The sequence below is a fragment of the Saccopteryx bilineata genome, chromosome 5 (assembly GCF_036850765.1).
Source record: "Saccopteryx bilineata isolate mSacBil1 chromosome 5, mSacBil1_pri_phased_curated, whole genome shotgun sequence".
NCBI lineage: Eukaryota > Metazoa > Chordata > Mammalia > Chiroptera > Emballonuridae > Saccopteryx > Saccopteryx bilineata.
The window spans coordinates 49,240,206-49,254,940 of record NC_089494.1 but is presented as its reverse complement, the minus strand read 5'-3'; the positions used below and the strand labels follow the sequence as shown (position 1 = coordinate 49,254,940).

At 39.5% G+C, this 14,735-nt stretch overlaps 1 protein-coding gene across 1 annotated transcript in view; it reads left to right on the top strand.

The window, feature by feature from the left end:
• The window catches only part of FAM171B (family with sequence similarity 171 member B), a 74,456-nt gene that overhangs the window by 37,638 nt on the left and 22,083 nt on the right, over nucleotides 1–14,735 (top strand). Inside the window, exon 2 of the mRNA XM_066280165.1 lies at nucleotides 11,132–11,365. Coding sequence (XP_066136262.1) covers nucleotides 11,132–11,365 — 234 coding nt within the window. The remainder of the gene's footprint in view (nucleotides 1–11,131; nucleotides 11,366–14,735) is intronic.

Sequence of the window (14,735 nt, the reverse complement as noted above, 5' to 3'; positions counted from 1 at the left end):
CTCATCCTAATGGAGAAAATGTGTATTTTATTTGCACCATAACAGTTTTCACCTTTGGAGATCATGTCCTTATTTTATTTCATGTCTTCTTAGATGTGACATTTTCTTAGTAATGAACACTAACTTACTGCAAGTAAATTTGTTTTGTTTCAGACAGGCACTGATTTTATTTTTCTCCTAAACTTGAGAGCCAGTAAGAGTTTTGGGTTCAGTCTGCTGCTTGAACAGTGGAAAGGAGGCTTTTCTACTTGACTGTGTTTTTTTCCCTTTAGCTCAGCACCCTTTCATTCCTTGAAAAGAAGGAGGGTGTGTGTGTGCCCGTGTTTGAATGCTGTAAAAATTAAACTGTTGGAGGCCTTTCCACTCTGCTTCTGTTCTGAAGAACGCAGAACAATATGGTCTTTTCTCTGTATAAGTTCCTTTATTGTCCTTACTCTTTTCTAAACTTTCAGCCCTCCTTCCTACTAAACAGGGAGATTGTGCTGGTACCGCAGGAGAAAGAATTGTAAAACAACTTTATTGGTATTGGTTTGTAATAGTAAAAGTAAATTATTAAAATTTAATTTTTGCTGTAATACAGTTGCATTATATATATTTACTTAGCAGATTTTGCTAAGTATGTATTCTCGAGTCAAAACTTACAAGTTAAATATTCTTTTTAAAAAAGTTTTTACTTATTGATTTTAGAAAGAAGGAGGTAGGGAAGGAGGGAGAGAGAAAAACATTGATTTGTTGTTCCACTTATTTATGTAGTCATTGGTTGATTCTTGAGTGTGCCGTGACCAGGGATTGAACCTGTAACCTTGGCGTATTGGGATGGTGATCTGAGCTACCTAGCCAGGTCTCCCAAGTTAAATATTATTGTGAAAAAGAAGGGAAGTCATATTAATTTCCAAACGCGAAAGAAATCTTAGTATTTATTTGTTATGATGATATAATAATTTAAAATATTTCTCACCGGCAACTGTGGGATTAAGCTCAAAATTGCGCTGAATATTAGCGATAGCAAGCTGGCTGCAACTTAAAATGGGTTGAATGTCCTACCGTTCTACAGGGTGCTTAGCCATTTCTGATCTCTATTCTTTCTCTACCTCTTTCCCTTCATTTCTTCTCTCTTCTTCTCCTACTCATCTCTTCTTCCTACCCTCCTTCCTCACTGCTTTTTCATTCATCTGTTATCTGCACATTAAACACCTTACTAATATCTGACAGAACACTGGCTGCATTCGAAGCAACACTGGCTATCAAGAAGTTTATTTTTGTGGAGAGCGGAGACAAATACCCAGAAAAGTAAACACACTGGCATATATCATGTGCCACAGACCAGTCAGTACAGAAGAGAAGACCCCATCTGCCTGGGGTAAGGGCAAATTTATTTGAAGAGGGGGCATTTGAACTACACTTTGAAGAATGGGTTACAATTTTGACAGATAAAGATGAAAAAAAGTACTTTTCAGATAAAAGAATGAAATATTGTAGCAGGAAAGTGGGTGGGTCTTATATAGTTACCAGTGACCTCTTTATGTGCCAATACAGAGTGGATGTTAACAGACTTTTTCTGTGAAGTGCCAGGTAGTGAATAATTTGTCTTTGCAAGTCATATGGCCTTTGGTGCAATTATCAACTCTGCTGTCACAGCAAAGGCAGTCATAGGCAATACATAAATGAATAATGTGGCAGTGTTTCAATAAAACTTTATTTACAAAAATAGACAGTGGATCTGAGTTGGCAGCAGGTTAGCATTAGCCAATCCTTGATGAAAGAGTATGATTAGATAAGGCTGGAAAGGGAAGTGGCCAGATCTTAGATTTTTGAATGCAAGGCTAAAAAAGACTTGGGAATTAATTGCTGTTCTCTTAGTGAAACCATGATTGTTATTTCTTTATTAAAAGTTTTAATAAATAGACATTTAAATTTGGAATCAGATGTTTTCTGTTTATATGTTAAGATATTTGCATAGCTAGCTGTAAACTGAGATTGCTGTGACTGAGTATCTTGTATGAAAATGGTGGATACAGAGTGAACTAGGTCTCTCAGTGCCCCCAGTAAAGCTTGATTTGGTTCATAGCCAGGAATTTAGCATCTTTTGGGTTCTCACCATAAAAAGTCAGATCATGGGAAACGAGACTGTGCAGGACATTAGGAGACCTGACCTCAAAATACTGGTATTCTTCCTGTTAAAAAAATTTAGTGTGAACTACTTCCAAAGTAGATTAGATCCACATTTCAATACTTATTTTAAAAAAACAACTTAATTGACATGTAAAAAGCAGTACATATTTAATGTATAGAACTTGATGATTTGGGGGGTAAAGTCCATATGTGTGAACTATCACCACCATCAAGACCATAGGCATATCCATCACCTCCCATAGCCTCCTCCTGTGCCTGTTATTATTTATTTTGTGGTAAGAACAATGAAGTAAGATCTGCCTTCATAGGAAATTTTAAGTAGATAATGCAGTATTGTTAGCAGTCTGCACTGTGCTGCATAGTAGATTACCAGTACTTATTCATCTTGCATAACTGAAACTTTGCAACCTTTGACCATCATCTCCCCACTGCCCCCTCCCCCATACCCTGGCAATTACCATTCTGTTCTCTGCTTCTATGAGTTTGAACTATTTTAGATTCTACATATTAGCGAGATCATATATCATTTGTTTTTCTGTGTCTGGCTTATTTCACTTAGCATAATGTCCTTCAGGTACATTCATGTTGATACAAATGTCAGTATTTTCTTCCTTTTAAGGCTGCATAACAGCCCATTGTATTTATATATATTTACCTTGGTTATTGCAAATAATGCTACAATGAATATTGAGTGCAGGCATCCCTCTTTGAGATTGATATGTATTATAGGTATTGTTACACATTTTGATTCTGAATTAGTTTCTACCTAATTTTATAGAAGACTGTTAGGTATTATAAAAAGTTCTTGTCTGTGTTTCAATATTGCTTTTGAAGAACCTCTTTTATGGTATTATCGGATAATTCTGTAGAATTGTTTTTTTCACATGTTGCTTCCTCAGAATAAAGTTTTCAAGTTAAGACTGTGTCTTATTAATGTCTGTATTTCCTTAATATCTAGCTAGTGCAGATCTTGCCAAAAGTAGGGAGTCAGTAAACATTTGTTGGGTGAATTAATGTAGGTTGGGAACCTTCTAATTGTTCCCAACTATCTATTTCATCCCACTATACTTTTGTGCTCATTCTTTCTAGTTCTCATCAGAATGCATAAACCTCAATGTAGTTTTAAAAATTCATTTATTGTTGAAATATTTTAAAATTTGATCTGTTATTTGTTTATTTTTTTTAATTTTTTTATATTTTTTTTACAAAGACAGAGAGTCAGAGAGAGGAATAGACGAGGACAGACAGACTGGAACGGAGAGATGAGAAGCATCAATCATTAGTTTTTTGTTGCATGTTGTGACACCTTAGTTGTTCATTGATTGCTTTCTCATATGTGCCTTGACCGTGGGGCTACAGCAGACCAAGTAACCCCTTGCTCGAGCCAGCGACCTTGGGTCCAAGCTTGTGAGCTTTGCTCAAACCAGATGAGCCCGCGCTCAAGCTGGCGACCTCGAGGTCTCGAACCTGGGTCCTCTGCATCCCAGTCCGACGCTGTATCCACTGCGCCACCGCCTGGTCAGGCTGATCTGTTATTTGTTTATAAGCTTTATATACCTAGTATATATTTAGTGTTATATTTCTAGAGAGGAAAAACTTTGCTGTATATCAAATGAAATTATTGTAGATGCTTAAAACAAACTGGAAAAGAAGGCTAGTTTTTGTGGAGAAATGTGACAAGAAGGTGGTTTCTCCACGGGCACAGTTGAAACCTATGTAATGGTAGCAACATAATAGGATGATGTCAGATTCTCTTGTAAAGAAGTCGGATTGTAATTTATTAGTTTATCCCACTTCAAGCTCTTAATGTTGTCTTAAGTCAGTGGTCCCCAACCCCCGGGGCCGCAGACCAGTACCGGTCCGTGGGCCATTTGGTACCGGCCCGCAGAGAAAGAATAAATAACTTACATTATTTCCATTTTATTTATATTTAAGTCTGAATGATGTTTTATTTTTAAAAAATGACCAGATTCCCTCTGTTACATCTGTCTAAGACTCACTCTTGATGCTTGTCTTGGTCACATGATACATTTATCCGTCCCACCCTAAAGGCTGGTCCGTGAAAATATTTTCTGACATTAAACCGGTCTGTGGCCCAAAAAAGGCTGGGGACCACTGGTCCAAGTAATAATTAGCAATATATTTTCAATCCTTTCTTCTCTGAGTTACATATGTGGGTCCTATGACAAAATCATAATATACTGTTAGTTCTGATAACCTTTTTCAAGAACATTTCTGTATACCTGTTTATTGCTACCTTTTGAATTTTAGTGTTTTTCACTACTTAACACCACTTGTAATTATGTGCTAAAGACTTAAAATCTTTCCACAACTTTAGGACCTTCCTCATTGATGTGTATTTTTACTTAATTTCTCTCAACATTTAGATTATATGTTTTCTAAGGGTGCAGTTGAAATCATTTAATATTGAACCATTTTTAAGCCAGTGGTGACATATTGAAAAGAAGATTATGTAGGCAAGACATAATGATTATAATTTAGTGACAGAGAAAATAATATATACATAGACAGCTAAAAACACAATGGGGAAAAGTAGGCAGATTATGGAGACAAAAGCATCTCTGGTTGAAAATCATATATTTAATCACAGATTCTGCCCAGTCTAAATGCCATAGTATTTTTGTTGGAGGTGACAAATAGCAAGGGGTATTGTTATAGATATATGCGGCTTCCGGTTGCCAGACTTGTTTACCTGGTGAAATTCTTGACATCATAGAAGTCCGAAGCATTCTGTTTTAAGTCATGGGCAGGTTTAATTCTTTTTAACCTTTCTTTTATTTTAAGAAAAAAGAATTGTTTGTTCCCGTTTTATTGTTTTACTTAGACTTTCAGCCTAGTGTCATATTTTTGTTTCGTTTTTAATGCTGTTTTCACTGCTCTTTGTACTGGGGCCACACAAACCAGACTGAGGAATGAGGGTGAGAGCCCTGGAGGGTCAGCGAATGAGCATTTCCCACTCAGTGCTGGCTGGGAGGCTGGGAGGCTGCATGTAAGGGAGTAAATTATAATAAAAACCCAATTCCTAAGGTTTTTCAATGAGAGGTGTGTGGATAACATGCTTGGGACTTGGAGTCAGATGAGTTAGTCCCCTGTTTTTTTTAACTGCAATTTTAGCTTCAGTTTTCTTGCCATAGGGGAAATGCCTTGCAGGGTTGTGTTAGGATGAACCTGGGCAATTTCATTGTTGTGTCATTGAGTCAAGTTTCTAGCCCTACTTAGACCGTGTGTTTTGTGTGTGTGTGTATCACACAGATATCAATAGATTTTTTTCAGCTTGAGCTAGCTAGGATGCATCTGCTCAGGCCTTCATTGTGCCTGTCTATATGGTGATCTACTATACAGGTATAGGAGACCTCCTCAGAGTGGAAGACTGATTTTGTTAGCCGAGATTTGACTTTTGTGAATTGGTTTTTTCTGACTTTGGCATTTACTTTTCTCATCAAATTTATGGTATTATTACATGTGAAAAAAATAAAATCATCCATATTGGATTAGAAAACATTTTGGAAAACAAAAACAAACCCAGCTTCAGAATGTCAGGAGATTTTAGTGTGTCTTATTTTGGTAATTGTACTTGTACAAAGATGAAACAGATGGCTATGTAGAGGTTTTTTATTTTTTTTATTCAGTGAGAGGAGGAGAGGCAGAGACAGACTCCTTCATGCGCCCCCAGCTTGGATCCACCCAGCAAACCCAGTAGAGGGTGATGCTCTGCCTATCTGGGGTGTTGCTTTGTTGCTCAGCAGCCGAGCTCTTAGAGCACCTGAGGCAGAGGCCATGCAGCCATCCTAATTGCCCAGGGCCTACTCCCTCCAAATGAGCCATGGCTACAGGAGGGGGTGGCAGCGGTGGGGGAGGGAGGGAGGGAGGGAGGGGGGGGAGGGAGAGAGGGAAAGAAAGAAAGAATAAGAAAGAAAGAGAGAGACAAGAGGGGTGGGCTAGGGGTGGAGAAGCAGATAGGCACTTCTTCTGTGTGCCCTGACCAGGAATTGATCCTGGGACATCCACACACTGCACTGACACTCCACCACTGAGCCAACTGGCCAGGGCCTTAAGAGGTTTTTTTACAAAAACAAATTTAGGGGTGTGGGGAGGAGAGGGAAGGGGTTGGGGCAGGGAGGGGGACAAAGAAAACCACTTAGAAGGTGACAGAAGACAATTGGACTTTGGGTGATGGGAATGCAGCATAATCAAATGTCAAAATAACCTAGAGATGTTTTCTCTGAACATATGTACCCTGATTTATCAATGTCACCCCATTAAAATTAATTTTTAAAACAAGAGAAAAAAAATACACAGGCTTAAGACTAGATTTTGATAAATTTATGAATGACTGGCAATATAGATCTTTCAGAGAGAACTAAGGAATATAAAATAACAGCTAATGCTTACTGAGTACTTATTATGTCAGGCTCTATTTTATTAAAAAATTTAAAAATGTTTTTAACCCCCCCCCAAAAAAAATTTAGCTTAATATGTTATTACACATTCGAGTTTGTCCACAAATCCAAAGGCTCTGAGAATTTCTGAAATTAATCTTTTTAGCAAATGGATTAATAAAAATTCCCTATTGAGTTCCGTTCCTGAATGTGCTGTTGAAGGAGCCACTGTAAGTACATTTATTTTGAACAAGACTCATCTAATTTTAATAGGGAATCCTGATTCCTTTATCTTATGTGCAGACTCCACTGAATATCATTATCCTCTTTCCATTGCCCTCTCTCAATAAGAGAGTAGTCCAGTCCAAACCCTGTATTTACAGTTGTACCTATCATTAAAGTTCTTGCTTTGGAAGCAGGCAGCAGAATCCGACTCTGGTTAGAAGACGTAAAGGGACTTGTGGGAGGGATTATGCTACAGTTCACAGGCAGCAAGTAGGGCTCACCACCTAGCCTGTGGAGGAGAGGGACCCGTAAAACGCTGGAAACCTCGTGGGTAAAAGGTCAGACTTTCTAAGATGGTTCTGCTCCAGCAGCCATTAGTCTTTGCGTGTCTTTCTTTTTATTTATATTTTGTTGTGTTTGTTTTCATTTTTCTATTAGCCTCTGTATCTTACTCACAAAATTGGTCGGACTTACATTAGATGCTTGATGCCAGTGGCTCAATAAATATTGTCTAGGGAATCAGGGGCAGGTGGCTGGAGGAACAGTACTTTGAATTGAGCAGCAGCTACTTGTCATCTACATATAAATCGTTTTCTGTACTAAATGGACCTACTCGAGTACATTGGGTTTAGGAACCCATCATGTCATATATATTACAACCTTTTCCTTTTTCCCCAAGAGTTAAATTTCCCATTGGAGTTTAAAGCCATGGTTTGGCATCAGTATGTGTTTATGGGGACACTTTTTTCTATCTTTTTAATTGCTGTAATATAAGAATTTAAGTTCTCAATGGTGAGAACAAGTCAATTAATTAATTGAATTAATTTTAGTTGTGACCCCAGAAGTCACTGTATCATGGTGTAAAGATGGTTTTGCAGTCATTCACAGGGATTTTTTGTATCCGTGACACTTGGAGTAGTTTGCATCACCTGTGTGAATTCTTATTTCTTCTTTGGTAAAATGAACTTGATATTCCATATTTCACAAAGGTGTGTTAAGATTTTTTTGTCGGCCCTGGCCAGTAGCTCAGTGGATAGAGCATTGGCCCGGCATATGGACGTCCCAGCTTTGATTCCCGGTTAGGGCACACATGAGAAGTGACCATCTGCTTCTCCACCCTTCCCTCTCCCCCTTCTATCTCTCTTCCCCTCCCACAGCCAGTGGCTTGATTAATCCGGGAATGGGCCGGGTTGCTGAGGATAGCTCCATCAAAGCAGTACAGCTTCAGGAGCTAAAAAAAAAAAAATCTCCTACTTGAGTATCAGACCCTGACGGGATTGCCCAGTGGATCCCGGTCAGGGCACAAGCAGGAGTCTGCCTCACTATCTCCTCTCCTCTCACCTTAAAAAAATAAAAATGTCCCTTGATACCAAGGACATATATATATTTATTCCCAGCCCTTTTAATATTTTGACTTTAAATGGTTACAAACATGATTTTATTTATTTTAGTGAAGTCATAGTAATGAATTGAACTGCGATATGATGAGAAAAGACTGAAATAATGTGAGGAATAGTTGGAATTAAGGCCAGGGCTTAATTGACCTGTTAGTACCTGATGCTTCTAAATTTAGCTATTAAAAGTAATGATAGCAGTGACTACTCACAAATAATTTAATCTCCTACAAGGCTGTCTATTGTTAAAATGCCAAGAAAGCAGAAGTGTGGATAAACTTCAGTTATCTATATTTTGGCGTTGTAATCTATTCTCCATAATATATACAAGATTATTGTCCTGGAAATTAACATTTTTTCAGACTGACTAATAGGGCCTCTTTTTAAGATATGATCCTCCCCTTTTGCCAATTAATTCTTCCCACATTCTTATTTAGTTTTTTAGTTTATTCATTTTAGAGGAGAGAGAGAGAGAGAAGGGGAAGGGGGAGGAGCAGGAAGCATCAACTCCCATATGTGCCTTGACCAGGCAAGCCTGGGATCTCAAACCTGCAACCCCGCGTTCCAAATCGATGCTTTATCCACTGTGCCACCACTGGTCAGGCCCACACTCTAAACTAGCACTCGAGTTGCTTTTTTTTTTTTTAATTACTTTTATTTATTTATTCATTTTAGAGGAGAGAGAGAGAGAGAAGGGGGGAGGAGCAGGAAGCTTCAACTCCCATATGTGCCTTGACCGGGCAAGCCCAGGGTTTTGAACCGGCGACCTCAGCATTCCAGGTCGAGGCTTTATCCACTGTGCCACCACAGGTCAGGCTTGAGTTGCTTTTAAGACTAGAATCAGGCAAATGTAGTGCAGTGGTTTAAGAGCACAAGCTTTGCAGAGAGACAGCTAGAGACAGCCCCGAGTTTGTGTCCTGCTTCCTCTACCTACTGTGGTTTGGCCATGACTGATTTACAAACCTCTCAACTGCAGTTACCAGTATATATATAAGATGAAGAAAACAATAGTATCTCTCTACTAAGGGTTTTCTGAAGAGTAAATGGAACTATGCATTTAAGAGAATGCCTGGCTCTTTAACCTGCCAACCACTTTAATTCTTATTGTAATTATACCGTATTTCTCCATGTATAAGATGATCCCATGTGTAAGACACACCTTAATGAATTCAAGTTTTATTCATCAGAAAATTTATACAACTCCTCAGCACTGTCGAAAGTCGCATCCATTACCTTATCCTGAGGATGAATCACTGTCTTCAACAATGAGTGCAGAAACAAGCACGAAAACGCTGGAAATGCAAGTAAAAAAAATCTACAACCACTGTATGAGATGCACCCAGTTTTTAGACCCCAAATTTTTTGAAAAAAGGTGTGTCTTATACATGGGGAAATACGGTAATTATTATTACAGATAAGAAATACAGGCCTGACCTGTGGTGGCGCAGTGGATAAAGTGTAGACCTGGAATCCTGAGGTTGCTGGTTCGAAACTCTGGGCTTGCCTGGTCAAGGCACATATGGGAGTTGATGCTTCCAGCTCCTTCCCCCTTCTCTCTCTCTCTCTCTCCCCTCTCTCTCTCTCTTTCTCTCTCTCCCTCTCCTCTCTAAAATGAATAAAAAAAAAAGGAAATACACTAAAAATATGTTTGAGTGTAATATATGAAGACTCATATTTGGATAACATTTAACCTCATTTTAGATTCTTGTAAGGAACAGAGTTCTTGTCTCACTTGCAGGATTGTTCCTTACTAGGACTGGGCAGTTGTTACAGTGGTTCTATTTGTATTTAAAAAATTGTTTTGTTCCAAAAGCAACTTAAAGTCTAGTTTATTTTAACAAAGTTAGGGTAGATAAGGCATAATAACAATTTCACAGTGATCTTCTTGTGGCTCAATCAGTGTTGACTGGGATTTCTGTTTTCACCTGATGTGCTGTTCTTACTAAACATTATTTTGAGTAATAATGTTTTTATGCAAGTTTGTAGCACTTTAATTACTCCTTATGAAGCATTTTTATTGATGTGCTCAAATGCTTGTGGTCTCCAATTTATTATTAATAATGATATTAAATGACAAGCAAACATTATTTACATTATTTCATTTTATTTACTCTGTAATATAGTCATGTGCTCTCAGTTTTACAGGTGAGAAATTGGACTTAGGTAACACAACAAGGGCACAGATCTAGGGGATGGCAGAGATGGACCTTCAGTGGCTCCGAAGCCCATTTCTAGTGGAAGGGAATGCATCTTTGTTAAAGGTGTTCCAAGGCCATTCCCCTGGTGATACAAGTTCTGTATTAAAGTTAGAGACTGTTACTGGTAAATCCATGAACACATTGTCAGGACTTGTGCTTGTGGAGTAAGGCTGGAGTTTTAAATAGAAAGAAGCTTTAGTTTCTCATTTTCTTTAATCTATTATGTTACTGTTTTCTCATTTATTTAATAGATAATGCTTTTTGTTTATGTAGGAAAATATTTTTGTTTGATACTGTATGTTTGGATCTGAAAAACACCCATGCTTTCCAGAACCAAATAGTGAAGCTAGCCATGCACTGATTGATTGATTTGGTTAGAAGCCATTTCATTCTAAGAACTTTGAATTCTGATTTAATGTTAAATCTATGTAACTTGATAGCATTAGAATTAGTGAAACAAAGTAAAAATGTATTTTCCTGAAGAGAGAACCTCTGACTTCCTCTTATTTTCTGCCCTCCTTTTCCCTTTTAATTGGAAGAAAAAATGGAGGAATATTACCATGCCTTACTAATCATAAATTCAAATTTATTCAGTTTTAATAAAAATAATGAATTTGTCGTAATGTTTTTATACCACTTTCTATTGATCCACCATAAATATGTATTTTCTACATTAACAGCAGTTTTGTATAACTCAGATGCCTGAAAACCATTATAAAATATAGTGACATATGTATTCTAGGATCTAACATGCTGCCATTTCTGTTTTTTTCTCTTCCAGTGTCTGTATTTATGCTGAAAGTCCAGGTGAATGACATCATTAGTCGCCAGTACCTGAATCAAGCAGTTGTAGAAGTGTTTGTGAATTTCACGAAGACAAATTCCACAGTAACTAAAAACAATGGAGCAGTATTGATAAGAGTACCCTATAAACTAGGACTCAGCTTAACCATTGTTGCTTACAAAGATGGCTATGTGTTGACACCTCTGCCTTGGAAGACTGGAAAAATGCCAAGTAAGCAACTTAGGCAGTGTTTGCCTTTATTAACTATACATAATTTTTCCTCTGATCTGGGAATCTCTTTTTTTTTTTTTTTTTTGTATTTTTCTTAAGTTGGAAACGGGGAGGCAGTCAGACAGACTCCCACATGCGTCCGACAGGGATCCACCCGGCACGCCCACCAGGGGGCGATGCTCCGCCCATCCAGGGCGCTGCTCTGATGCAACCAGAGCCATTCTAGCTGCCTGAGGCAGAGGCCATACAGTGGTTATCAACCTGTGGGTCGCGACCCCGGAGGGGGTCGAACGACCAAAACACAGGGGTTGCCTAAAGCTATTGGAAATACATATTTTATTTAAAAATGTATTGTACAATAAATATGTATTTTCCAATGGCTTTAGGCGACCCCTGTGTTTTGGTCGTTTGACCCCCGCTGGGGTCGCGACCCACAGGTTGAGAACCACGGCCATAGAGCCATCCTCAGTGCCCGGGCCAACTTTGCTCCAATGGAGCCTTGGCTGCGGGAGGGGAAGAGAGAGACAGAGATGAAGGAGAGGAGGAGGGGTGGAGAAGCAGATGGGTGCTTCTCCTGTGTGCCCTGGCCGGGAATCGAACCCGGGACTCCTGCACGCCAGGCCGACGCTCTACCACTGAGCCAACCGGCCAGGGCCTGCTCTGGGAATCTCTTATTCTGGTAAACTGAAAATGAGACTCTCTCTGTGAAGTCAATATACAGTAGGTTCAAAAGGAATGCCAGTTTGAAAGGAACATGAGGCCTTTTTCCTGCTACAGAGGCTTGAAGGAATTCTGAGCAAAGCTGTGGTATAAGGCCTACGTGCCCCAGGGATGTCTGAGAAGCAGGGTGGGCTGGGTAGAGCAGGGCCAGGTGATGAAAGGATGTCCTCGAAGGTGAGATAAGCGTTGCAGATTTTTTGTGCTAAATAACAGGGTAGTTATTACGGATTCCTTGAGCACAACAAGTAAAAGTTATTTGGAAACTGAATTTACTTAACAGCATACATAATCAAGAGGCTGACAGAAGGGTAAAATGGGTACTTTTTTTTTATTCATTTTAGAAAGGAGAGAGAGAGAGAGAGAAGGGGGGAGGAGCAGGAAGCATCAACTCCCATATGTGCCTTGACCAGGCAAGCCCAGGGTTTCGAACTGGCGACCTCAGCATTTCCAGGTCGATGCTTTATCCACTGCGCCACCACAGGTCAGGCCAACAGAAGGGTAAAATGGATTCAGGGAGCCTGGTTGTGAAGCTGTGGTCATGCTCCCAAGTGGACAGTAATAATAGAATGTCAGCAGTTACAAAATTAGCATTGGTACAATAAACACATTGTTATGCACCAGAAGTAATAACCAGTTAGGGAAAATAATGACAAGAGCTCCCTCTTAGAACAATAAGAACAACAACAACAACAAAAAAAGATATTCTGAGAACTCCCCCCTCAAGAAAAAGTGAAATAACTGTATGGGAAAAATAGAACTATCAAATCTTACTAATAGGCCTAAAAAACAACAACAAATCCAAATAAACTAAAGCCCTGAATAACTGGAAAAACACTGTATTTTTTTAGAAAGCTTGAATACTAAGATTTCAATTTTTCACAAATTAATTTATAGATTTAATACATATTAAAAAATACTTGGCAAAAGTTTTGAATGTGAATAGTTTCAACTTTAAAAATATTATTTTGAGCCCTGGCCGGTTGGCTCAGTGGTAGAGCGTCGGCCTGGCGTGCAGAAGTTCCGGGTTCGATTCTCGGCCAGGGCACAAAGGAGAAGCTCCCATCTGCTTCTCCACCCCCCCTCCTTCTTCTCTGTCTCTCTCTTCCCCTCCTGCAGCCGAGGCTCCATTGGAGCAAAAAGATGGCCCGGGCGCTGGGGATGGCTCCTTGGCCTCTGCCCCAGGTGCTAGAATGGCTCTGGTCGCAACAGAGCGACGCCCTGGAGGGGCAGAGCATCACCCTCTGGTGGGCAGAGCGTCGCCCCCTGGTTGGCGTGCCGGGTGGATCCCGGTCGGGCACATGCGGGAGTCTGTCTGACTGTCTCTCCCCGTTTCCAGCTTCGGAGGAAAGAAATATATATTATTTTGAAGAATAAATGAAAATTCCTGGGAATCTTGTTTTATTTTTTTTCTGCTGTTATTGCTCTTTATTTTTAAAATTTTTTTACAGTTGACATTCAGTATTACTTCATATTAGTTTTAGATGTATAGCATAGTGGTTAGTCAATCATATAATTTACAGTGATCCTCCTGATAATTCAGTCAGCACCTAGAACCATACATTAGCTATTACAATATTATTGGCTATATCCCTAGGTTGTAATTTACATCCTTGTTTTGTAACCACCAGTTTGTACTTCTTGATTTCTTCACTTTTCTTTCTAGTCTCTTACTCCCCACCCACCCCAAATTTGATAACCCTCTGTGTTTTCTGTATCTGTGAGTCTGTTTTTATTTTTATTTTGTTCTTTAGAGTCCGTGTATAAGTGAAACCATATGGTAGTTGTCTTTCTCTGACTTACTTCACTTAGCATAATACTTTCTAGGTCCATCCGTGTTGTCCATTGCAAATGGTAAGATTTCATTCTTTTCTTACGGCCAAGTTATATTCCATTGTATATATTTACCACATCTTCTTAATCTACTCATCTTGGGAATCTTTTTTTTTGTGTGTATTTTTCTGAAGCTGGAAACGGGGAGGCAGTCAGACAGACTCCCGCTTGCGCCCATCCGGGATCCACCTGGCACGCCCAACAGGGGCAATACTCTGCCCACCAGAGGGCGATGCTCTGCCCTCCGGGGCGTCGCTCTGTTGGAACCAGAGCCACTCTAGCGCCTGAGGCAGAGGCCATGGAGCCATCCCCAGCACCCGGGCCAACACTGCCCCAGTGGAGCCTTGGCTGCAGGAGGGCAAAAGAGAGACAGAGAGGAAGGAGAGGGGGAGGGGTGGAGAAGCAGATGGGCGCCTCTCCTATGTGCCCTGGCCGGGAATCGAACCTGGGACTTCCGCATGCCAGGCCGACGCTCTACCACTGAGCCAACCGGCCTGGGAATCTTGTTTTAAAAAACGATTTGCTAGAGGTAATTTGCCATTCCAGATAATTAAACTGTTATATAGATACAAAATTAAAACTATATGATATTGTACTGTGGTACAAATCCAATACTCATCTATGATAAGTAATCTATGATAAGGTAGGTACCATGATAAATCATTGAGAAAAGGCAATATCAATAAATAATACTAGGATATTTTGGTTAACTTTTTAGAGTAAATTAGTTTGGATCCATATTCCAAAATATATTGCTCTGAGTTCAAATGTGGAAAACCTGATCATACTAAATATAAGAAAATGATAAGTGATTTGATTT